The 24255-nt window shown below is 38.0% G+C and overlaps 4 protein-coding genes across 4 annotated transcripts in view; 1 reads left to right on the top strand and 3 right to left on the bottom strand.

The window, feature by feature from the left end:
* Window positions 1-657, bottom strand: part of LOC104818182 (nuclear transcription factor Y subunit C-1-like) — a 1102-nt gene extending 445 nt beyond the window's left edge. Inside the window, exon 1 of the mRNA XM_019203068.1 lies at window positions 34-657. Within this exon, the coding sequence (XP_019058613.1) occupies window positions 34-546 (513 nt within the window). The 5' untranslated portion in view covers window positions 547-657. The remainder of the gene's footprint in view (window positions 1-33) is intronic.
* A 295-nt stretch (window positions 658-952) lies between these two features.
* On the bottom strand, window positions 953-5824 carry LOC104818181 (CBS domain-containing protein CBSCBSPB1). Its single transcript, XM_010547645.2, has 15 exons — window positions 5561-5824; window positions 5216-5401; window positions 4671-4839; window positions 4419-4551; window positions 4162-4332; window positions 3956-4034; window positions 3728-3841; window positions 3512-3578; window positions 2837-2942; window positions 2695-2753; window positions 2217-2326; window positions 2019-2134; window positions 1845-1930; window positions 1634-1723; window positions 953-1276 (listed from the first exon to the last, which is right to left on the bottom strand). Exons 2-15 carry the CDS (start codon window positions 5350-5352, stop codon window positions 1085-1087), a joined length of 1629 nt encoding a protein of 542 aa, XP_010545947.1. The 5' UTR covers window positions 5353-5401; window positions 5561-5824; the 3' UTR covers window positions 953-1084.
* A 1134-nt stretch (window positions 5825-6958) lies between these two features.
* On the top strand, window positions 6959-7456 carry LOC104818180. Its single transcript, XM_010547644.2, has one exon. The coding sequence runs from the start codon at window positions 7067-7069 to the stop codon at window positions 7274-7276; it is 210 nt and encodes a 69-aa protein (XP_010545946.1). The 5' UTR covers window positions 6959-7066; the 3' UTR covers window positions 7277-7456.
* A 12000-nt stretch (window positions 7457-19456) lies between these two features.
* Window positions 19457-22167, bottom strand: LOC104818179 (heavy metal-associated isoprenylated plant protein 3). The gene is made up of 5 exons (XM_010547643.2): window positions 21987-22167; window positions 21660-21876; window positions 21109-21305; window positions 20849-20939; window positions 19457-20117 (listed from the first exon to the last, which is right to left on the bottom strand). Exons 1-5 carry the CDS (start codon window positions 21993-21995, stop codon window positions 19639-19641), a joined length of 993 nt encoding a protein of 330 aa, XP_010545945.1. The 5' UTR covers window positions 21996-22167; the 3' UTR covers window positions 19457-19638.
* Between the last annotated feature and the right edge of the window lie 2088 nt (window positions 22168-24255).

Raw genomic sequence — 24255 nt, 5'->3', positions numbered from 1 at the left:
CCCCCCGCGCCCCGCCGGCTGACCCATCGGCGGATAATAGTACGGCACACCACTCGCCGTCGGCGTCACCACCCCGCCGAGCGCGGCCTCGTCCTTGATCTCGTCCCGGGGAACGATATCGACGAGGAAATCGAAGATTTCGGTTCTGGTGATCGCGGCGGCGATGTCGTTCTTCTGGAGAGTGCGACGCTTGTTCTCTTCGGCGTGGAGCCAAGATCGGATCGTGAGTTCGAGGATGAAGAGCTCGCAGGCCTTGGCGAAGAGGATCGGAGCCTCGGCGGAGATCATGCGGACATCTTCGTCGGCCTTCATGATCTTCTTGATCCGAGCGAGAGGAAGCTGATGGTTTTTGAAATCGTTGACATGCTCGATTTCCTGACGCTGGAACGACCAGAACATCTGGAGCTGCTCCTGCTGGTGCTGCTGGTGGTGGAGGAGGTGGTGGTAAGGGATTTCTCCGGCGCCGGAGACGGGATGGGAAGGGACGACCGCCGCGGAAGGAGGCGGCGGAGGGAAGGAGGAGGAAGGAGGTTGCTGGTTCTCCATTTTCCGTCGAAGGGTTTGATGATTCTTTGGTGGTTTGGATTTGGATCTGTGAAGTTCTGTTCAAGAGATTGGATATTGTGATTTGTGAATAGGTTAATGTGGAGAGCAATGTACGTGATTTTTTCTCCCTTATTTATTTATTTTAATATTCCGTAAATTTATATTCAAAAACCGTAATGTACTGTCATTCCTTTTTTTTTGGAGTAAATAGATTCACATTTTTTTAAAAAAAAACCTCACATACCCTTTTTTTTAATCATAATTTACACCACACCATTCTTGTGTTTGTGGGCTTTTTTGCATTAAAATTTATATCATTAACTATCAAACTATATCTATCCCTCAACAAAATAAAATTATTTTTTGGGAATCAAACTAAGAAAACTGAAAAAAATTCTCTTCAAAATGATCTATCAAAATACGTTTTTAATTCAACGGCTAGATGGGTACTCTGTATTTGGGAGAGAGAACATTAACCTGTTTGTTTCCCGACAAAACATTTTCTACTGCGATTTGTTCTGTTCTGTCTGTTTGTTTTTCAGTTTCCATATCTTTTCAAGAAGGCCATAACGCCGAGCCCAGCTACTAACGCTGCACCAGCGGCCACCGCGCTGTAGGCCGCAGCCCACGCATCCGGCTGCTCGTAATAATCTACCGATTCTTCTAATCCCGATGCTCTTCTTCTTCTTCGAATGCCGTTTTTCGGATAATCCAAATGCAATCTCAAGCCCTGCAAAATGATCCAAAAACGCATTTTCCCATCTGTTCAATGATCCACAAAAATCAATGTATATGCAGACAGACAGAATGAGAGTGATTGCTCTGTTACGAGAGTTCCTCTTTCAATTTGATGTCATAATCTAAGGAGTAAGGACCCGTATGCCGAAGCAGTATATCGGAAGGTAAAATCTCTTCGGGTAATGCATCAGTGACTACGGACCAGAAAAAGGGTTTTCCCGTTTTTGGCTTTTTAAGAAAGAATCTTCACAGTTTTGAGAGCTTCACAACTCTCAGCCTTAACGGAGCTTAATACTTGAGACCATTTTATACATAAGCCGGAAGAAACAAAGATGATAACATAACGTACCTTCCACCCGATCGATCTTGCATGGTCTATGGCTGCAAGAAGATCGCTATCCGATGCTAACAAGACTTTGTCATGGTCTTCATCTTCATACTGCCCCATTTATCACCAAAATGAACCATCATGTAATTAAAAAGAATCAGCTGTACAGTTCTCTGAATCCCACGACAATGAAAACATCTGCATAATTCTCTTGGAAAGTATTTTTAAGTACCAAAATTTGAGGCAAGTTATCCGGGTCAATGTCATCCCCTACCCTCTGAAGAATCGCAGTTATCACATCAGTCAAACTCTGGGTGTCTGTGTTTGGAAGAAACCCGCATTTCACACACTCAATACACAGAACAAAGTTAATCAACTCTTAACAAAGGAAAGCAGACACGAGTACCAGTTATGAATCTGTGCATTCTGCCCTTCTTGTCTTCGATCTTGAATGAAAATGTATTCGAGAAAGGGAAAGATTTGCCTGTGTCAGCTTCAGAAGCAATTTTCAACGACCCCTCACTGAAATGGTACCACGAGGTACAGATCAACAAACAAAAAGTTCATGAGTGAAACTAAATTATAGCGGTTAAGTGGATATAACCTCCTAGAGTCATCATCGTCATCATTTGGAGACAATGCCATCGCTGAATCCCAAAACTTTTGCATCATCGAGTTTGTCGCCTCATTAGTTATTGCTGCAGTGCTTCCAGCCTGGCAATGAAATGTGAACAGTGAATTTGAGATCAATCAAAAGACTGTCAGCAACTCTCGATTATGCAAAGCAAAAAGCGAGTAGGAGACAGAGCTGTTGAAGGAGAAAATGCAACATGAGTGCCGCATCACAAAAGTTAACCGAGATACAGTATTATGCAAAATTTTCTCAGTCAGCACAATAATGAAGCTTAAATCATTTGATAGTCACTGAAATCATATTATACTTCCCACACCAACCAACCCACCCCTCAAACCATAACACTAGCCTATGTGTACACATGGAGCAAATATTATACTTGGAAATGTAAGTTTCTATGAGTATATTATGTGAGCAGAACCATTTGAGTCCAAGAAATAGAACTTACCATGGCAACAGCAGCATGAGTAATATGGATTACATCAACAACAGCAGCCACTTCCCCTTCTGCAATAAAAAAAAGACCTTCATATTTACGCATGTTTGCATTTAGCTTTCAGAAGACTATCTTCAATTGTGCAAGAAATCACCTTTGTCAAGTATGGGAAGGTGCAAGAACTTTCCATCATGCATGATGTGCAGAGCATCAACAATTGGCGTGTCAACTGTTGCACATTCTGGGTTCGGAGTCATAATCTGTGCACAATGGATTAGATAAACAAGTAAACTCAGAAATCAAAACAGCAGACTCTGTCATTAGAGAAATATGATGCTGAACAAAGCATGTAGCTATCTATTTTGTACAGATCATGATACATAAGCCTAGCCATGCGTTGGAGCAGCAAATGGGTTGTCTGAATGAAATCATAAAAGCTGAATACATCCAGAATGCAGTGTAGAGGAACAACAACAACAACAACAACAACAACATCGCCTTAATCCCAAGTTTATTTGGGGTCGGCCGCATGAATTTTTCTTTTCCATTCATTTCGGTTTTGCGTCATATCTTCCGATATTTGCAACATATCCAAGTCATTTCTAATGACTCATTTCCAAGTAAGTCTAGGCCTACCAAACCTAATAATGGTGTCAGTCCTAATTCTTCTAGACTTGAAGAATATAGGAAACTGGGAATGTAGAAAGCTTAATGAAATAAGCTAGAAATCAGTGATTAAACATTGGAAAATCTTACAAATTTATTATAGTCTCTTTTCATCTTACATCATATCCCTATATACATGTTAAAAGTTTCGATGTAAAAGTACCTTCCCCACTGTTGTCTCAGCTGGAGGGAGGTTTTCGGCCACAACCTGCATCAATATATCCTTTGAACTAGACAAATGGAAAATCAAATTAATAGATTTCAGTTATAAAATCTCAAAGTTAATAGAAGCAATTAGACTGAGAATGATATGAGACCTAAAAAGAGAACTATAGCATAGAGGTGACCAGTTTCCAAATTCGTTCAAAACGAGACTCACGTTACAATCCCTTGAATCTTGTCCTCTGCCATCACAACTGCACTGCTCACTCGGAATTCAAGCATTTTCTGTGCCACTGTCATCACTGTATCAGCTGCTGATACTTTCAAAACCCTAAACAATACCACCATATGCCAAACAACATAACTCATGGGGACAGAAGAAAAAAAGTGACCCAAGAACAAACATATAAAACAACAAAAAATGAGCAGAGAAGATATTACCTACTTTGTATTCTCCGGGATAATTGTTGCTAACGAAGGTCTAAACATCCGCTCTCGCAGTGTTTCGATAAAGGTGTTGGGAACTGCATAGAATTCAAGAAGTTATGAACATATAGGGGTATTTTTCAGAACTCAGCTGGGTTATAGATAATTCGTGAAAATAACAAGCAAACATGAAAAGAATTCAACTAGAATGAATTCTTTACCCACCTGATGAGGTTGTTCCCCAGCTCTTCTCAACGCCTTCAACAGCAGCAGCTATGGCCTTACCCTTCTCTGCTGCCCTCTCCATACGAGCAATCGCGTCATACAAACATTTTGCTATATCTAATAAAGCAATGACTTCTCCATTTTCTACAACAGGAAGATGTCTGAATTTTCCTGCAGGTTTAGTATTAGGACCACCTCATTATGCAAAAACACACATGGAAAAGAAAGATCACAATGATTTCACACTTTGTACACACCTAGCACCATCTTTTGAAGGGCTTCGACAGCCAGCGTTTCAGAAAGTACAAAAACAGGGTTCCTGGTCATAACTTTGGAAACAGGTGTTTCCTCAGGATTAACGTCATGTGCTATCACTCTTAACGCTATGTCCTGAACCCAGAAAGATAACACACCAAATCATGTTCTAAGTTACTACAGAAACAAAGGAGTCTTCATCTTTTCCGATCGGATTAAACACGTGTAACAGTAACAATAGGCACCAGCATTACCTTGTCTGTAAGAATCCCACAAAGCAATCCATTAGATTCAGTCAATAACAAGGCATCAACTCGACGAGAAGCCATCCGTTTACAAGCATCAAGGATGGTTGTGGTATCTGGAACTGTAAGGGCTTTCGATAGCCTCAACCGTTTGACAGTTCGCTCTCCCGTCAAAGTCCTGTTTCAACTCCAATCAACATTAGCAAAAAGGACACATTAACCAAATCTTGCAAAACCACATCATCTTGCTACACCGCAAATCAAGTACAAGAAAATGTGATGAACCTTTTTAGCATTCCACTGCAAAATTTCGGACATTTAACTACGGACTTTATACCTATGGGCAATTAAAAATGGATTTTTCCAGCACTTTAAGAACCGGATTGCTTGCTACCAAGGAAACCATAACCACGGAAAAACTAGAAGAAGTGGCCATGAAACAGACATTCTCAAACTAACAGATAAAGCTGAGACCTGAATCGTTCTCGAACATATCAACCAGTAACATTGGAAATTAGGGTTCCATGTTATGGAATGAGACCCAGAAAACGTACAAAGAAGGACGAGGAACAGTAAGAGATCTCCGGGAGATGTCGGAACCGCCTACGGTAATCTCAGAAGGTTTCTTCCTGTGCAACGACGAAGTCGACACAGATAGACTCCTCCTCGATGGCCCGCCTTGGTTAGCCATCTCGTATCGCAAAATTCTGGAGAAATAAACTCTCAAAAATCCTCCAAATCTGCAAGATCGAAAGCAATCGAGCTTAATTCAACAACTGGGAAAATACCAATTCGGATGCGAAAAAATTTCACAGAATCCCAGATAAAAACGGCACCTACAGCAACAAGTCCAATCAAACAAACGCTCAAAAACAGCAAATGGAATCACGAGAACTCACTTGGTACGATCTTACACGAAGGAAATCAAAGATTTTGACCGGCTTATTTCGACAGGAAATCTCCTTAACGAATATGGGGCTGAAACCAAGCGGGAACGAAACCAAGAATTTCAGGTTAGTTCAATGTCCACGTAAAAGAATAGAGAATCGTTGATCGGAGGAAGAAAGACGAGGGAAATTCCCAGGAAAACGAAGGAAAATCGAAGAGAAAATAAATCTTAATTTCAAATTTCCAATCCGAAGACTGGGGAATGACAGGCGGACAAAGATATAGAGATGTTCATTCTGTGCGAGTAATTTATCTTTTTATACCCCTTTGAGTGGCGCGTAGGAAAAAGGATTTGCTTCCCATTTTTGCCAAGGGTGTTAACGTAATTTCAATTGGGGCCATTGCAATTTACAATGGGTTATGTCAATTACGTGTTTTTGTACTTATTTTGGAAGATTTTTGGAAAAAAAAAATGATTATGCATTAGTCAACCTTAAGTTTTTAAAAAATTTATTAGAGTCAGATATTTATTGTTTTTGGTTGATTACCTTCAAATTAAAATCTACTAGTTTCAAAAAACTAAATCTATTCAAATTGAATGTAAGATTTGAATTCAATAAAAAAAGTATTTTATATAAGATATTTTCATTTACATTCAACTTTTTACTTATATATTTATCAAAAAAAAAAAAACTTTTTACTTATATACGTTTAATTTTTACTTATTTTCATATGATATGGTCTGCCTTTGATTTGAGATTTCTTTAGGTTAATTTAATGAAAATCATATCAAATGATTTGACTATTGACTCTAGATGAGCCTGTATGTGAAGTTCTTAACCTAAATTCTCGTTAAAAATGAGATTGGTAACAAATTTAATGTGAGATTCGAATCTAATAAAAAAATTTCTTTAGATATTTTCATTTACATTCAATATTTGACTTATTTTCATGCACATTCGATTTTTTTACTTATTTTCATTTAACCTGCCTTTTATTTTAGATTTCCTTAATCTAATATAAACTCTGGTTACAAATGAGATTGGTAACAAATCCTCCTTTATGAAATTAACCAATTGATCAAATTTCTATAATCTAATTTAAAATATTAACATTCTTGATTTTCTTTAATTTGTTAATTTAATTGGTAACAATAATGAGATTGGTACACATTCTTGTTTTTATTTGATATTAATTTAATATATAATTTTACAACTAATATTTATATTTCATGCGCACTACGCTGGGCCTTTACGGCCCATATTAGACGGGAAGGGTAAATTGGCCCAATACAAATTATTTTTCTTAATATAATTAAAAAGGAAAAATACGAAACGATAAAATAAAATAAAAAACGTGGCAGCACGTGACGTCGTCACCCTCCATTCTCTCTCTATCTCACCACGCACGAGATGCTTCGTTTCCACTTTCCACAGATATAAAAAAAACCCTCTCTCTCTCCATTTTTTTTTTCGATTTTGTCTGTCTGATATTTTCTCTCTCTAGCGTGGGGGAAAATGGCGGATTGGGGACCGGTGGTGATCGCTGTGGTTCTGTTCGTGCTTCTGTCGCCGGGGCTTCTCTTCCAGATTCCGGGGAGAGGCCGAGTCGTCGAATTCGGGAATATGCAGACTAGTGGCGCTTCGATTCTGGTCCACGCCATTATATACTTCGGCCTCATCACCATCTTCACCGTCGCCATTCAAGTCCACATCTATACCGGCTAAGTAGACAGATCTTACACTGATTGTTTGGATTTTCGCTTATGTTCGGAAACTTGTAATCTTCTGGTTTTCTGTTTTTAGCTTGGGTATGACCCACGGTTACTGTGGGATATGTTTGGATTTGTGAATACGGAATGTGCTGGGATGCGATTTTGAAATAAAAATCTATTTGGTTTCAGCTTCGATTATTGTATATAATCGAGTGTTACAGTAATTGTTCACTTATTCATCGCCGTAGATGTTCGCATTTTGGGTTTAGGGTTTTGTGATTTAGGGATTTGGGGTTTAATCGGGCGCATGGATCCGATTATAGTGAATGTGATCTAGTGAGTTGGAGTTTAGTTTTATTGATTCCATAGGGTTTGGGGGATTCGTTTGGGTTCCTGTTTAATTTGGATCTTGAATTTGTAAAAATGGATGCTGATTCTATTGGTACTTCACCGAATCAGTCCTATGAATCGATAACTGAGTCGTTCCTGTTATTCTCATTCTCCGTCTCCATTGATGTCAAGTGTGTGTGTAACGATTTAGGCGTACCGGAAAGTTGTATCGATCTGGTTCAGGGCACTGAATTTTTCACTTTTTGTTCGCCCAGTTCATGTTTCGTGGACTTTGTTTCGGTTTGGTTTTTTGTTTTTGTACCTTATCACCGAAGCGTGTTTAGACTTGTATCAGCAGTGCAAGTGACTAGAAATCTCGGGTTTGGATTGTTCCGGTCTGAATATAGATGTGAATTTACTCGAATGAACCGATAATCTAGGTGGTACTGGTGGGAAATGGAGCCTGTCGCCACATTACGAGAAAGAATAGTGTATAATCATGTTTAATCGGTATGTGTAGCTATGAACATTTCAATAGATGCAGTTTGATGGACGCCATGCCAACGAAACCATTCCAATACGAGCGAAGAACAATCTATGGGTAAGTGTGTGGGTCAGGTATCCGAGGTTTTTTGCTATATCGATCTTGATCTTTTTATTACTCGGCCTCGACCTTGTGAGGGTCGGTATGCACGTGATGCGGTGAGAGTGGGGGTACCTCCGCGTGGTATACGGGCGCATGAGAGTCGAGGTCGTGAAGGGTTGATGAGCAACGGGAAAATAAGTGAGGGGTCGAGGTCACAAGTATAGAGAAGATACCGAAATCAATCAGCGGACATTGACTGATTACGGGACGGATGCGAGACAAGCTGTGAGATCAAGGTGAGTCTTTGTCGCAACCCGAGTTGATAGCCCGAGTAATGTCTTCGTCGCCACCCCGAGTCGCCTCCTCTCATCGGAACTCGGAAGGCAATATCATCACGTGATCACAACCAAAACCTTATCATATCATTATCAACGCCAAGAAGTTTTTCGGTTCGTATTTCTCTTTCTTTCTTTTTGGAAAGTTGAAAAGATATATCAAATTACGATAAAAATTACGCCAGAAAACAGAGAAACAATGAAATTTCTCTAGTCTATAGTACCCTCGAGGGCCATATGACAAGCATTCTGTAGGCCCAAATAATGGGTTAGGCCCATATTAAAGCCCATATTTATTTCCTTCGTTTCAAGCTTCCGAAGGACCTCTCTCTGTCAGTCGCTAGGACGGTCCTCTCTCTGGAGAGCAGTCACTCTCCTCAGATCTTTGGAAGAAATACAAAATCCATATCAATGGCGACCTCGCTAGCTCAACTTTCTAGGAGAACCGTCGCGTCGGCCGTCTCTTCGAATCTAATCCGTCGCCACTTCGCGGCGGAGGTTTCTGCGGTGGCTACAACGGAGGCGCCGAAGCCGAAATGGCCGGTGAATCCATCTCCAGATCGGGTGAAATGGGACTATAGGGGCCAGAGACAGATCATACCACTAGGTCAGTGGCAGCCGAAAGTCGCGATTGACGCCTTCGTGGCTCCCAACGTCGTGTTGGCCGGTCAGGTCACAGTCTGGGACGGCGCGTCCGTCTGGAACGGCGCCGTTTTGAGAGGCGATCTCAATAAGATCAGCGTTGGATTCTGCTCCAATGTCCAGGAACGGTGTGTCGTCCATGCCGCTTGGTCGTCTCCTACAGGTTTTTGTTCTCTCCTTCTTTTTAGATATGTATTTTGAGGATTCTATTTCTTCTGTGTGATTCCATTTTGTTATTTTGGATGGCCTGCTTGATTTCTGGCTCTCGGGTAGTTGAATTTATTCCTGATAGAGAAATTGGAACGTTGAGTTTTTTTTTCCCTCGTGTTATATACAATAAAATAACATGATCGCAAATAAAATTTTGAAATATATGAAAACACAAAATATTGGTATAAATATTTACGGAAAAAAAAGGTAGACAGGCCCACAGACTGACTCTGACACCCATTGGGCCCACTTTGCATTCGGGTCCATCTGCTATTAGGTCGACACATTAATTACCAAATTAGGACCTTTCGTTGACCCAAAAACATATATGAAAAGACGGAAATACCCCTGTGGAAGTAGGGACGTGGATTCATGGATTCGGTCATCCGTCCATTTCGTCCGACCCTTCGCCCTTTACAAAGCTCGCTACAAAACAACACGTGAGAGTCACGTGACTTCCAACGATTTTAACGGACCCAACGCGCGAAACTCCCAAGAAAGCCTTTGAGGAGTCTCTCAGTCGTCTAGAGTCTTCGACCTCAAGCAAAGCGGCGTCCCGGACGATTTTTTTTTTGGGTTAAACCTATCCTACAACCCTTCGGATTGGACATTGGACATCGCACCGCCTCTCAGCCCATGGACCGGATGAGAACAACATCAGAACAACATCGCAGACCTGAAAAAACCCACCGTCCTAGACTGTAGCCGACCACTGCCCTACGCAGTAGCCGACAAACTACACAGAATAGATAAATCAGTCTCGTAAAGGTGACTGGTTCAAGGAGAGTTTCCAACATGGGTTTCGAACCCACAACCTCTTGTCTGGAACGAATTTTCAAGCAACTTTAATCTGAATGAATTAGAAAGACTTGCATTCTTTACGTATTTTTCTAACAAGTTACGCAGCCGTAATTGTTCGATCACGTTAAAAGAATTCTAATATTGCGAAAATACTTTTAAATATATATAAATGCTCTTTAAACGAATGGCGGTGGTACTCCTGAAACCCACTATAGAACCAACGGACGAATAAATATATAGATTAAATGGAGAAAAAATGTAACGCATTATTGTAATCGATGCATATAAGTCACGAAAATTCTGGATAAATCACGTATATACGGATCTTATATGTATAGGAGATATGGATATATTATAATCTTTCTCACATTAGGAATACTTCCTAATTTCTAGATATTATTGTTATTAGTATCTTCATGTACATTATTATATATAAGCACCATGTATTAAAACCCTAATCAATAAGAATCTCAATTATCCTACATGGTATCAGAGAAAACATGTCTAACGACTTGAAAACCTAGCCGCCGCCGCCGCTGCCGCATCTGAGCTCCTTACCATCGAGCATCTGTAGCTGTTCCTCCTCTCTCTCAGCATCGATGGCCACCACCGAAAGCTCTGCATCTGAAACTACAGCTACATTCAATCCGCAAGAGCCCAGCAAATCCCTTCTTTCAATCAACATGTCCAACGTTACCAAATTGATATCTTCCAATTACGTTACCTGGAGCATTCAAGTCCAAGCCCTTCTTGAGGGCCACAATCTCGTTGGTTTCATCCTAGATAATGAGGCTATTCCTCCGGCCAAGCTGGACAACGCCGGTACCTTGGTGGACAATCCAGCGTTTGTTGTGTTCAAACAGCAAGATCGACTCTTGTTCAGTGCTCTTCTTGGCACTATCTCGCTGAATCTTCAGCCTGTCATTGCCCATTCCTCTTCGACTCGCGAAGCATGGAAAACCCTTGCCAATATTTATGGCAAAGCGTCACGTGGTCATCTTTTGCAACTTCGCGATCAAATCAAACGTGCTGTGAAAGGTACGCAATCTGTTGACGAGTACATGTGGTTCCTCACGAGCAAGGCCGATGAGCTCGCTATCCTTGGTAAGCCCTTGGATCACGAGGATCTCCTTGATGCTATCTTGACTGGTTTGTCGGAGGACTACAAACCCATTATTGATATGGTCCAAGCCAAGGATGATGCGATCTCGACCGAGGAGCTTCATGAAAAGCTTCTCAACCATGAGGCGAAACTTGCTGCAGCCAACACGTCGTCCTTGTCCTCTCTGCCAGTCACTGCTCATTATGCTGGTCCTCGCCCACATTCATCCTCTCGTGGTCGTGGTTCCTTTCGGGGTCGACAGTCGGCTCCTCACTCCAAAGGCTATCAAGGGAAGTGTCAAGCTTGTGGAGTGTTCGGTCATAGCGCCCAACGATGCAATCAATTCCGGCTACTCTCTGTCTCCGATAATCCTGGCGGTTTGCAGCAGTCGGCTCCTCGGTGGACCTCTTCTTCGCGTCCATGGCAGCCGAGAGCTCATCACACGATGATGCCTTCCTATGACACGTCGCATTGGCTTGTTGACAGCGGAGCATCACATCATATTACGTCTGATTTGGACAATCTCGCCTTGCATAATCCTTATCATGGTCGTGATGACATTGTTCTTGGTGATGGATCGGGCATTCCTATAACTCACACGGGTTCTTTTTCACTTGCCCTTCCTACTCGAGCTTTATCTATTGATAACGTGCTTTGTGCTCCGACCATGAAAAAGAAGCTTATCTCCGTCTCCCAATTGTGCAAGTCTAACGGAGTTTCGGTTGAATTTTTCCCCTCTTCTTTTCAGGTGAAGGATCTAAGCACGAGGGCGTCGATTCTAAGCGGAAAAGCTAAGGATGGACTCTACGAATGGCCGGATCCCTCTTCTACTTTCCCATCTCCTATTGTTTTATCGAGTCATAAGTCCACTTTGTCCGAGTGGCATTCGCGTTTAGGTCATCCTACATCTTCTATTCTTCAGCGTGTTTTGTCTACGTTTAAGTTGCCATTATCTCGGGATTCCTCTTTCTTGTTTTCTGATTCTTGTTCTCGTAATAAAAGTCACAAGCTACCATTTTTTTGTTCGTCTATCTCTTCTAATCGTCCTCTTGAATTACTCTTTTCCGATGTTTGGAGTTCTCCAATTATCTCTATTGATGGCTTCAAATATTATGTCGTGTTTGTTGATCATTTTACTCGATACTTGTGGCTTTATCCTCTTAAACATAAATCTGATGTTCGTGATACATTTATTCGCTTCAAATCCCTCGTTGAGAACACGTTTTCGGCCAAAATAACCACTCTATACGGATAATGGTGGTGAATTCATCGCCTTACGTTCGTTCCTTGCCTCTCACGGCATCTCTCACTTTACCACTCCTCCACACACTCTCGAGCATAATGGCATCTCTGAACGCAAACATCGCCACGTTGTTGAAACAGGCCTATCTCTTCTTCATCATGCGTCTCTCCCTCTCTCGTTTTGGTCATTTGCATTCACTACGGCAATCTACCTTATTAATCGGTTGCCTTCCCCGACATTGTCTATGGATTCTCCTTATTTGTCTCTCTTTGGTCGAGCCCCTAACTACGAAAAGCTTCACTCGTTTGGTTGTCTTTGCTATCCATGGCTTCGTCCCTACTCTTCCCACAAACTTGACCCTCGATCCTCGCCTTGCGTCTTCCTTGGTTACTCTTCGTCTCAAAGTGCCTTTCTTTGCTATGATTTTCTCCGTCGTCGCCTCTTTGTCTCTAGGCATGTTGTCTTCCATGAGTTGGTCTTTCCTTTCAGTGATCTCTCTCGGTTCTCTCCTGTTGTTTCGTCATCGGATGGTCCGTCCCTTGATCATCGATCTTCCGAGTGTTTAGGCTCTCTTGTTACCCCTGCATCATCTTATGTTCCACCGGTCATTCCGCAGTCCTCGACACAGCCCTTGAGCGTACATCCTTCGCCTCCGATGACCCTGTCTGATGTGCCTTCCTCGGAGCCTTGTGATGCAGCACCGTCTGTTGCTGTCCCGTCGCCGACTGTTTCTTGTCCTCCACGAAACACTCATCCGATGGTGACTAGAGCGAAGAACTTGATATCTAAGCCGATTGTTAAACTCACATTTTTGGCATCTGTTTTGGATACTCACAGGGAACCCACGTCGACCTATCAAGCACTGAAAGACCCTCATTGGCGCTTGGCAATGAGTGATGAATTTAATGCTCTTCTTCGGAACAACACTTGGGAGCTTGTTCCTTCGACACCGACAATGAATATTGTTGATGCAAATGGGTTTTTCGTGTCAAAACGAATTCGGATGGTTCTCTTGATCGGTACAAAGCTCGTCTAGTGGCAAAGGGGTTTCATCAACGCCCTGGCATCGATTTTCATGAGACCTTTAGTCCCGTTGTCAAGCCTCCGACTATTCATCTTGTTCTCAGCCTTGCGGTTACTCATGGATGGAGCATTCGCCAATTGGATGTCAATAATGCTTTCTTGCAGGGCAACCTTTCAGATGAGGTATATATGGCGCAACCACAGGGCTTCATTGACTAGGATCGCCCTGATTTTGTGTGTAAGCTTCGGAAGGCGATATACAGACTCAAACAAGCTCCAAGAGCATGGTATTCTGAACTCCGATCCTTCCTTCTTGCTCGTGATTTCGTGAACTCCATGGCTGATGCTTCATTGTTTATTCTTCGCGACTCGGGTTTCAGTCTCTTTGTGCTTGTTTATGTGGATGATCTTATTGTGACTGGAAGTTGCTCTACTCAGATTCGGGATTTTATTGCTACACTTGCAGCTCGATTCTCCCTCAAGGATCTTGGTCATCTCTCTTTTTTTCTTGGAATCGAGGCTATACGGTCTGCCAAGGGGCTTCTTCTACGCCAACGGAAGTATATCTCACACCTTCTCCATCGTACCGACATGCTTGATGCCAAGACTGTCTCTATGCCCATGGCCTCGACCTCGAGACTTACCCTAGCCCTCGGTACTCCTTTCTCGGACCCTCTTCCGTTTTGGACAGTTATAGGGAGCCTTCAGTATCTTTCTCTCACGCGTCCGGATATTAGCTTTGCGGTTAATAAGCTATCTCAGTTCATGCATGCTCCAACGGATGTTCATTGGGTAGCTGCCAAGCGTATTCTCAGATATCTTGCTGGAACTCGGGACATAGGTATCTTCCTTTCGGCGGATAACTCCTCCTCTTTGCATGCCTTTAGTGATGCTGATTGGGCTGGTGATCCGGGGGATTTTAAGTCGACTGGTGCCTATGTCGTCTACTTTGGCAAACATCCGATCTCTTGGTCGTCAAAGAAACTTCCTGGACATTCCCGATCTTCCACCGAGGCCGAGTATCGTTCAGTTGCAAACACTGCAGCTGAGCTGCGTTGGCTTGTTTCTCTCCTCTTGGAACTCGGCATTTCTCTTTCGTCGGCTCCAACTATTTTTTGTGATAATATTGGTGCTACTTACCTTAGTGTCAATCCTATCTTTCACTCTCGGATGAAGCACTTAGCATTGGACTACTTATTTGTTCGTGGTCAAGTCGAGTCTGGGGCACTTCGGGTACTTCATGTCAGCTCAAAAGATCAGTTGGCCGATGCTCTCACCAAGCCTCTGCCTCGCACTGCATTTCATGATCTTTGTGTCAAGATTGGACTCACCTCCGATGCTCCAACTTGAGGGGGCATATAGGAGATATGGATATATTATAATCTTTCTCACATTAGGAATACTTCCTAATCTCTAGATATTATTGTTATTAGTATCTTCATGTACATTATTATATATAAGCACCATGTATCAAAACCCTAATCAATAAGAATCTCAATTATCCTACAATATGGTCCAACTCTTCATATTGTAAAATCGGTCACAATCGAGCCTATTATCGATTTTGTGTCTACAGATACATGTTAAAATCATAGAGACATTAATGGTGAATAGGAATGATATTTTGGGCATAAAAATTCAATCGAATTGAGTGATATATCATACGGTATTAAAGCTGAATTCGATATAAAAACCAATTGAATGCGATTTTTTAAAATTAAATTGATTGAGCGTTGACGTAATAGAGAGCAGATCTTTTTGAAATATAAATAACTTTTTTAATAAAAACTGTAATACAAAAAAACGAATGTGGAAATAAGAAACCTAAATATCCGCTCAATTATAGCCCGATTGTTGTATATATCCGCATACTATACAAATAATTATATGTAGACGTGAGTATATAATTACTTATACGTAAGTATATATATATATATGCGCGAGACAGAGAGACTATACGTACGTGCATGTCAATGTAATTTCAGTATTGGTCCCAAAGATTTGCACGAAGGAGAAAAGACAAAAGAACACGTGATAACATAATGGGTACTTTTACATTTAATATTTCCTTTGTTTAAAAACAGGAGAAGGGTAAAACAATTTAAGATAAATTATAAATAACCATTTATGATTACTAAATCGTATAAATATCTTATTAATAGTATTATACTGTATGATGAGAATTCAGAAATGATGACAATCATCACACTCGTTCTCAGCAAGGAAAAAACTATATCTATTTACCTAACCCACTTTGATCTTCACTTATAATAATATTTAATTGTATCGGCATAAAAATTTTTATCTAAAAATCGTTTATATTCAAATTTAATATGAATATAATATGAATCAAATTAACAAAGAAAACTAATATAAAATTTAATGGGAATTTTTTAAAAAAGTAAAAAAATATGAATAGAATAGGAAAATATTTTTTAAAATAGGAATATATAATTAATTACTATTATCTATAATAGTCATAATAATTCATTGAGAAATACGGAGAATAAAACCAGTTTTGTATATTTTCTAATGTAATTGGTGAATTTTGATTTCTCACTGAATCAAAGTAAAGCAACGACCTTCACTTAAAATGTAAGGAAGTAACAAGTTGTTTGGTGGGGTAAGACAAATCTACCAAACTTCACCTCGTCCACAACTGCTTTTAGTTATAATCTTACCGACACACTTTCCTCGTTGCTCATTAATAGGGTCAAAGCCAACTATCGATTATTTTTATTAATATTTAAATTCGATTCTAATCTTGGTAAATCTTTTAGTTTTAAAAAAAGTAACAAAAAGCTTCAATAACAATTTTGTGTTTTTGTAAAAAAAAAATAACGATTTTGTGTTTGTCGAAATACTTTGCAGTTTACAAGGTTTGGAATTATATTAAAATTTTTACAAGATTGTATATCTTTATAATCCAATCAACCACCTATGTATTATTTATTTTGTAATCATGTGGATTTAATTTTTTATGCAGATCTATATTTTTATATTTTTTTTCGTCCACATGAAGCCATTTTTTTGGATAACTTAACAAAAAAATTGTCTTGTATAAAAAAAATAAAAAATATTTGAATTAATAGAAAATTATAGTTCATAAAAAAAATTGCAGCATGTATCAAACATAAGTGCTAGTAAGATCGAAACATATTATCTTGGATAAAACGAATTTTATTCTAATATTTTCCACCATGAATGACAGATAATTTATGATGAAAAAAGATAATAGATAGATATATATTATGATAAAACCTTATATTTCTAACATTTTTTTTCACCAAAAAAAATATTTCTAACATTTTGCAAATTCGTATTTTTTGTATATTTATTTTTTGTTAGATAAAAAGAATAATATAAAGATGCGTTGTCCAATAAGATAAGCGACAAACAGTGGGAGGGACCGAGACACGGGTGGAGTGGAGGGGTCACGTGACGTGGCCTCAGAAACTGTAAGACCTCCCACCCATCACATGGGACCCACAACCAGTTACATCATCGTCACGTCACGGAGGAAGACTATTTCACACGCGCTCCCTTAGGCGCGTGATATAGTATAGAATGTTCTTGGACGACTCAGCACGTGCCATCGACCGCGGCGTATGTTGTAGGTAGGTGAGCTGAATAGTTGTGGCGGGTTCCCCTTCGTCAGTTGTTTCATTTTAAAAGAATCTTACTAAAATAGAGCTTAATTAGATTTTATATTTCGTTGATAATAAGTTTATTTTAAATTTTATAAAAAATTTAATAATTCACTTTTATATCCATCGTATTTCTCATTATTTATTTATTTCAATACAATATTTACTCAAACATATACTTATTTAAAAAAATATTTACTTTATTCAATAGATATATTTTTATTTTTATTTTTAAAAGATATGTTGAACCGATTTTTAAATTATTCGTTTTGATTTGGTATTATATTACTAAATCGCAATGTAGTTTTTTGTTGTCAAAAACATTATTAGACAAATGGAAACATACGCCGACAAAGTCGAATTATTTACGGCATCCATATGGCAAAATGAATTGAGTCTGTTTACCAAAAAAAAATGAATTGTGAAATATTATTCTAAAGGATGAATTTGGACGCTTAATCTATTTTAATAGTCGAAGTTGTTGGACCGTATTAATTAAATTGCTTAAATTATTTACAGAGACCTAATTATTTACATTAGCTTTCCAGAATACAAAAAACATTGTTAGTTTATCTTTTACAAAAAAAAAAACATTGTGAGTTTATTATCTTTTTCGAGTTACGACCAAAGTACGCAATATATATTCCATTCTCAAATTGTTGATAAAAACAAAACAATGAAACTTATATAAGTACCAAAAAAGTAAATGCACTGATTTTGATTTATTTTTTTTCCTATGTAAGAGATATATCAGTGATCCTATGTAAATCACTGTAAATATACGCTGATTCAAGACCTCGTTTTAAAATATGGTGGGGCGAATTAAAGTTTATATTGGATCTTTAAATATATTGCCATTGGTAGTACATTGTCCATGTCCTGCATTATAAATATATAAGTATGGTGAAGGGGAGTAATTGTTGGTGTAAATGGTATGGAAAATGAGCAGTTCCTCGAAGACCATTAGACAAAGAAAAATACGGAAATGAATTGAACGCAATAAGATATCTACCTTCTCGATTATCTATTCCAATTTTTTTTTTAAGTCTATTCCAATTTTTTTTAAAGTTAAACATGTTCGCTTTCAAACAATTTAAAGACGAGTGATTTACTAAAAAAAATATTTTTCGGTATACGTTTGAGTGAAGACAAATCATGTTAAAAATTTTCGTATTAATTTGTGAGAGCAGTTTCAATATTCCATAATGGTATCGTAGTGTTAGTTTATATATACATATATACATATGTGTTTGCAAGAACATAGGATTCCTTTTTTTCGTAATGATGGATACTACACCAATAAATTTTCCCAGCAAATTATGATGGGTGTTTTTGACATTAAATGGGACAATCAGTCATATCGCATTTGACAAACATATATATTACGGTATTAATTCCGATATTTCAAATAGGATAATCATTTTAGAATTTTATACATAATATTGAAAAGCATTTTCTTGAAAGGAGAACATTTGAAAATTCATAAACTTGTAATTTGGTGTAATATTAATTTCTGAACTTGTAGGTGCGTCTATTTATTCCCGAACTTGCATTTTTGAACACATTAATTCCTAAACTTGTTTAACAGTTCCATAATTGTGCATATCGCTAATTGATCAAAGCAAAGTTTAGAAATTACTGTGTTAAAAAATGCAAGTTTAGGAATTATTGTGTTAAAAATGTAAGTTCAGTGTTAAAAAATACAAATTCGAAAATAAATAGACATACCTACAAATTCAGAAATTAATATTACTATCAAATTACAAGTTAAAAATTTTTTAGGTATTTTTTTTATATTCTCGATGAAAAGATATCCAGATTTCTGTAAACATTTTCTAATTCATTTGAATCAACTGTGTTTAAAACAATGAACGATTAAAATGAATATATCAAATTTTGAAAAATAAACGTTTTAATAAAAAAATCAAATATAACATCATTTGAATTTAATTAAATTCGATCGATAAAAAAAATGAGATAAATACAATTTTCCAGACAAAAAAAAAAGCAATGTAACTCGAATTTAAAATTATATAATTTTTTATGTTTTCTTATGAATTAACAAGAAGAGCAATTAAGTGACGAACACACTAGAATTTTCTTTAACTGTATCATGCACTAAATGGACCAACCACTTTCCGGAAAACATATAATAATGTGCCACCTGCCAATATCTCCATGTGTGTGTATATATATATATACATATACATATATTATTTATTTATTTATATATCTATGTATTGCTCTTTCAATTTATTGTTTATACATTAGGTAGACATTAAAAAGACCTCGCGACAGTTTTGTCTAGAGAGTTTATACTTACGTTCCTGCACAGTACATTAAAAGGAAACCACTTTATGCAGAATGAGCAAACATTAGTGAAGGCCCCATCAACCGAAATTTAGCCAATATTACCATTTAGCCCTTAGCGTTTGCGTTTTGGGTTCTGCGTTTCCTCACATTACGGTACAAGCGTTTGGATTCTCGTCGCTAAAAATCTGCGGTGGCGGATAAGCGTGCGTTTCGACCGCCAAACGCGGTGGATAGTAATAATAGTAGTAAGGATTCTCTATCTTTTTCACCTCCAAAATTCTCTCTTCCTCTGTCCCACCGTCGCCGTCCCCACCAGCGTTTGCGTTTTCAGACGCCTTGCCTTCCCCGTTCTCTCCGTCGTCTCCTTTCTTCTCCTCGTCCGAGGGGTTTACCTTTTCGCCCTTGGAATCGTCGTTATTGTCGCCCTTCCCTTCTTCTTTCTGCGTCCCATCATCGCCCGAGGCGGCGGGTGGCTCGGCAGCGGGTGGCGGTGGGTCGATCTTAACGACCACCGCATGTTTGCCGGTGCGTTTGTAAACGTACTCGACTAGCGCCGGCGGTTCAAACGCTCCTTTCACCGTCACTTGTGAACTCTTTAGTTCAGATTCCGCGGATTCAACACCTAATCAATGAATGGAATAAATTATACATTGATTAGATAAATTTATTTACTCTTGGAAAATCGAAATTTTGTTGCATCTTTCAGATGGTCCAAAAAATATGTGGACCCCACTATGTATATACAACCGAACGAAATCATGTGATATATATACTAAACACGAAGCAAGGAAATTATATATATATATATATATACATATATATATGGTGGTACATGCGCATGTGTAATGCATGTACGAGTGTATGTTAAAGTCGAAGCAGTACTATATTGTTTTGAACTTTATGGACCCAATCGAATAGAATTGTGAATGTCAATTTAAAAGCATAAAAGAGAGTCGATATAAAGTGGGAAATATAAGCTTCTCGATAAAATAAATTGAATAAATAAATAAATAAAGTAGGAAACATAAGTGGACGGTTTTGCAAGCAATTGAAACTTTTTTTTTTTAAAAAAATCGACCAATATTCAAAAAGCAAAGAAAATAAACTAAAATCCAAAATAACTTTCTTTTCTTGTAATAATGATAAGTCTTTCGCAGCAAATTGCCCAAAAAGTCGATAGATAACATGATATAAAAATATATACATATATACATATATATGTAATTTAAATGATAGGGGGAAATTGTAAAGAAGAACATTACCTTTCATTCTCTGACTCCGTTTCTTGATTTACATAACATAATTTAAAAATATATATAATTATTGGTGTAAATTGTAGAGAAGAAAAAATACCTTTCATTCTCTGAATCCGTTTCTTGATTTCCATGGCACAAGCCTCACAGTGCATGTGAACCTTGAGCACCACCGTCACCACCACCGGCGTCTGACCCATATAATATTTTTTTAATGTAAATAAAACTATATTTTAACAAAAAAAAACTATATTATAGATTTAATAATATTATTATCTTGATCACGCCCTAAGTCTTGCTGATTCAGAAAAACAAAATACTGGAAAATATAAAAGATGAGGACATTTTTTTTCCTGTCACCTCTGCTTTCTTCTCCTCTGGCTTGGGCTTTTCCTCCGCCGCCGCCGCCTTCTCCTCCGGCGGTGGAAGCGGCGACAAGAGGTCGACGTGGCGGTGGGCTTTACGTTGAACTCTCTCCACTACCTTCAATGGATCCGCCTTCTCCCCCTTCACCACCACTTTTCCCGTTTTACAATCCGTCTTCACTTCCTCCACTCCTAATTAAAAAAAAAATCACCATTTTTATTAAATCAACAAATAACTATGGTTGGTTTCTCATACCAAAAAAAAAAAAAAAAAAAACTATGGTTGGTTTCCTATTTGTTTTTATTATAAAAAAATTTCCAAACCCGAGGAAAGTATGTATGGGGTGACAGTAACGTTATAACATACGGAAAACGAATTTCTTGAAGTTAACAATTAATTATGACAATCCACCTAAAGAAGAATCATACTATGTATATCATGTTTGTATACAAACATACGTAGAGATACGTGAATAAACAAACGTATACATACGGAATGAATATATATATATATATATATATATATGTATGTATATAAATGGATACCTTCGAAGCCTTTGAGGCAGCGGCGGATTTTCCGAGCACAGCCTTCGCAGTGCATGTGAACCCTGAGGACGATCTCTTGCGGCGGAGGCGAGGAATCTTCCTTGGAATCTTTAGATTCTTCCTGTGTTTTCTTCTCAGCCTCTTCTCCTCCCTCTTCTGCCGGTTTCTTCTCCTCCATCGTCTTCCCCTCTCCTGCTTCTGGTGGCCTCTTTTCCTCCTGATTCAAGAAAATACGTAAAACAAAAACAAGTGGAAGAAGTTTTAGATATGAGGGATTTCTCCATGTGAGATTTTGAAAGAGGATAAGGGTTTGGGATTCTCTTGGACCTCTCCCATTTGATTTCTTCTCTCTTCTTCTTCCTTCTTTTCTTGGGGTTTGTGTCTTTCTATGTGCACGAAAATTTTATGCTCGAAGAGAAGCTTTAAATCTCTCTCTCTCACTCAACTGTGAAGCCCACAAAAGACCACTTGGGTGTTGTACAAGATGGAGTTGTGGACCTCAAGATCTTGAAATAAATTGTTAAAAAGTATATATTCACACAAAAGGTTTATTTAATAATCGAAAACAAATTGGACGGTAATTTTTTTTTATTCTAAACATGATTGATAATATTTGTTGCATTTTGAAAATATTTTAGCAGTTTCAACTTTCAACCCGGCGCTCAAGGTTTTTTTTCAATTTTAAAATATATTATTTTAGCAGTGAATTAGCGAGACAAAATGACTTAAAAAGAATACAGCGGACGAGATTTTGTCATTTTGACACGTTTATCGTGTCGCAACTAGAGAGGTCTGAATAAATTGTTGTGATATATAAACGTAATTAATAACGGCTGGTTACATTATTCCATCATCTTCCTGGACAGCATGTGATTTTAGCGCCATTTGGAAATAATTTTTTAGTTTTTCTGTTTTTATACCAAGACATATATATACACACACTTTTGTTATAATAATAGTTAGATATATATATATATATATATGGATAATAAGGTTATTTGAAAATATTGAATTGTTGATGTTATTGTATAAACAGATGACTGGAAAAATAACAAAACATGCAACGTGGAGGGTACAAACTACAAAACATGCATGTTTGTAATATTTGCATGTGAGAGCGAACACGAAACGTGTTTTGTTTTCTTGCTCGGATACAGTACGGACATTGGTTTTTTGTTCGCGACAATGCGCATCTCGGTTTGGTCCATATATACTAAACCGCATAATACATTTTCTCGTCGTATTCAAATTAGATATAATTAAAATGTAATCGAATACCAACATCGAATGGAATTAAACTCTAAGAATCAATTATAAACTAAAATTCAATAAAACAAAAGTATATTAATTAATATATTTTTCTAAATAAAAAATAATTTTAGAAAATAACTAATCTAAAATTTAATCGAGACTCAAAATATCCGCACCAAGTCACATCCAAAAACGAAATCACAAAATATTATATGTGCTGTAATATAATATTAAGATGGAAGGATTTTATATATACATATATTACTTTTGTACGCCTCTGCATGTATACTAGTAGCGTCCCTCATGCAGAAGTTGATGACGTGTCATTAGACACACGCGTGACGCGTGTAACCTTATCAATGCTATCTGGGGACATGTATTGCGTTTCCGAGGTCTACACGTGTGTTGTTATAAAAAGAGTAAAAAAAGTGTGTAATATCCATATTTCTCTAGAAAGATCTATACTGGTGGTAATAAATTATATATTTTTTTGGTAAAGGGTAGTAAATTATATATATATATATATATATATATATTGTAAAATGCTGGAGGAAATATGTTTGGGTCCAAAAGTGAACTCAACACTAGAGGTAAAAATGAATAGAAAACTTTTCATAATAAATCAGGACAAATCCTAAAGCTAATAGAATTCACCACTTCACCCTAATATCACATCATAATACCATATGGAAAAATCCTCATTTTTTCATTTACCGAATATTTAACCCCATTTTTGTACAATAAATAATATCCGAAAATAAATAACTAAAACTGCAAACTCATATTAAAAAAAATAAAAATAAATACCATTATATCATACGGTAATATACTTATTCTCTCCACCTATTGGAGAATCTGGTGTAAATTTAATGATGGTCGCAGAGAAAACGAATCCAAAGAGCTGACACGGACACGTCAGCATAATTATGATGTAACGGCCGTTTGGTCTGGTTTGGTTCCGTCGTTTCATCTCCACGTCAATCCTACGTGTAACGCCCACCCCTCAGAACTAACGGCGCAAGTTGTTAGCGTTAGTAACGGACGTCTGCTTCCGTCGTTATAATGACATAAATACCCTTCGTCCAGAAACAGAAAGTTGTTGGAAATCTTTATCCATTTACTACACCCCTAAGCTTAAAAAAGGACCCCGGTACTTTATAATTGTACAATCAGATCCCGTATAAAGGGGTAAAACCCCTAAAAAACCTCCAACTTACTAAAATCTATACAAATAAACTTCTAACTTGTAAACGTGTCATTTTATCCCCAAACTTGCAACATATATCTGAATAAAACCTCCAACTCGCAATTTGATGGCCAATTAAACCGTTGACCCGTTTGACCA

The sequence above is a fragment of the Tarenaya hassleriana genome, unplaced genomic scaffold (genome assembly GCF_000463585.1).
Source record: "Tarenaya hassleriana unplaced genomic scaffold, ASM46358v1 Cleome29, whole genome shotgun sequence".
Taxonomy (NCBI): Eukaryota; Viridiplantae; Streptophyta; class Magnoliopsida; order Brassicales; family Cleomaceae; genus Tarenaya; species Tarenaya hassleriana.
The sequence above is the reverse complement of the archived record's forward strand: the minus strand, read 5'-3'. Positions and strand labels throughout refer to the sequence as shown.

What these genes read in the sequence shown, in the direction of transcription:
- LOC104818181 (XM_010547645.2), bottom strand. Translation starts at nt 5,352, where the DNA reads ATGGCTAACCAAGGCGGGCCATCGAGGAGGAGTCTATCTGTGTCGACT. An exon ending in AAGATTCAAGGGATTGTAAC is followed by an intron (nt 3,579 to 3,727) that starts GTGAGTCTCGTT and finishes CCATTTGTCTAG; the next exon opens with TTCAAAGGATATATTGATGC. An exon ending in CTCATGCTGCTGTTGCCATG is followed by an intron (nt 2,327 to 2,694) that starts GTAAGTTCTATT and finishes TTTCATTGCCAG; the next exon opens with GCTGGAAGCACTGCAGCAAT.
- LOC104818180 (XM_010547644.2), top strand. Translation starts at nt 7,067, where the DNA reads ATGGCGGATTGGGGACCGGTGGTGATCGCTGTGGTTCTGTTCGTGCTT.
- LOC104818179 (XM_010547643.2), bottom strand. An exon ending in CTGCCTCAAAGGCTTCGAAG is followed by an intron (nt 21,306 to 21,659) that starts GTATCCATTTAT and finishes TTTTTTAATTAG; the next exon opens with GAGTGGAGGAAGTGAAGACG. An exon ending in CAGAGGAGAAGAAAGCAGAG is followed by an intron (nt 20,940 to 21,108) that starts GTGACAGGAAAA and finishes TATATGGGTCAG; the next exon opens with ACGCCGGTGGTGGTGACGGT.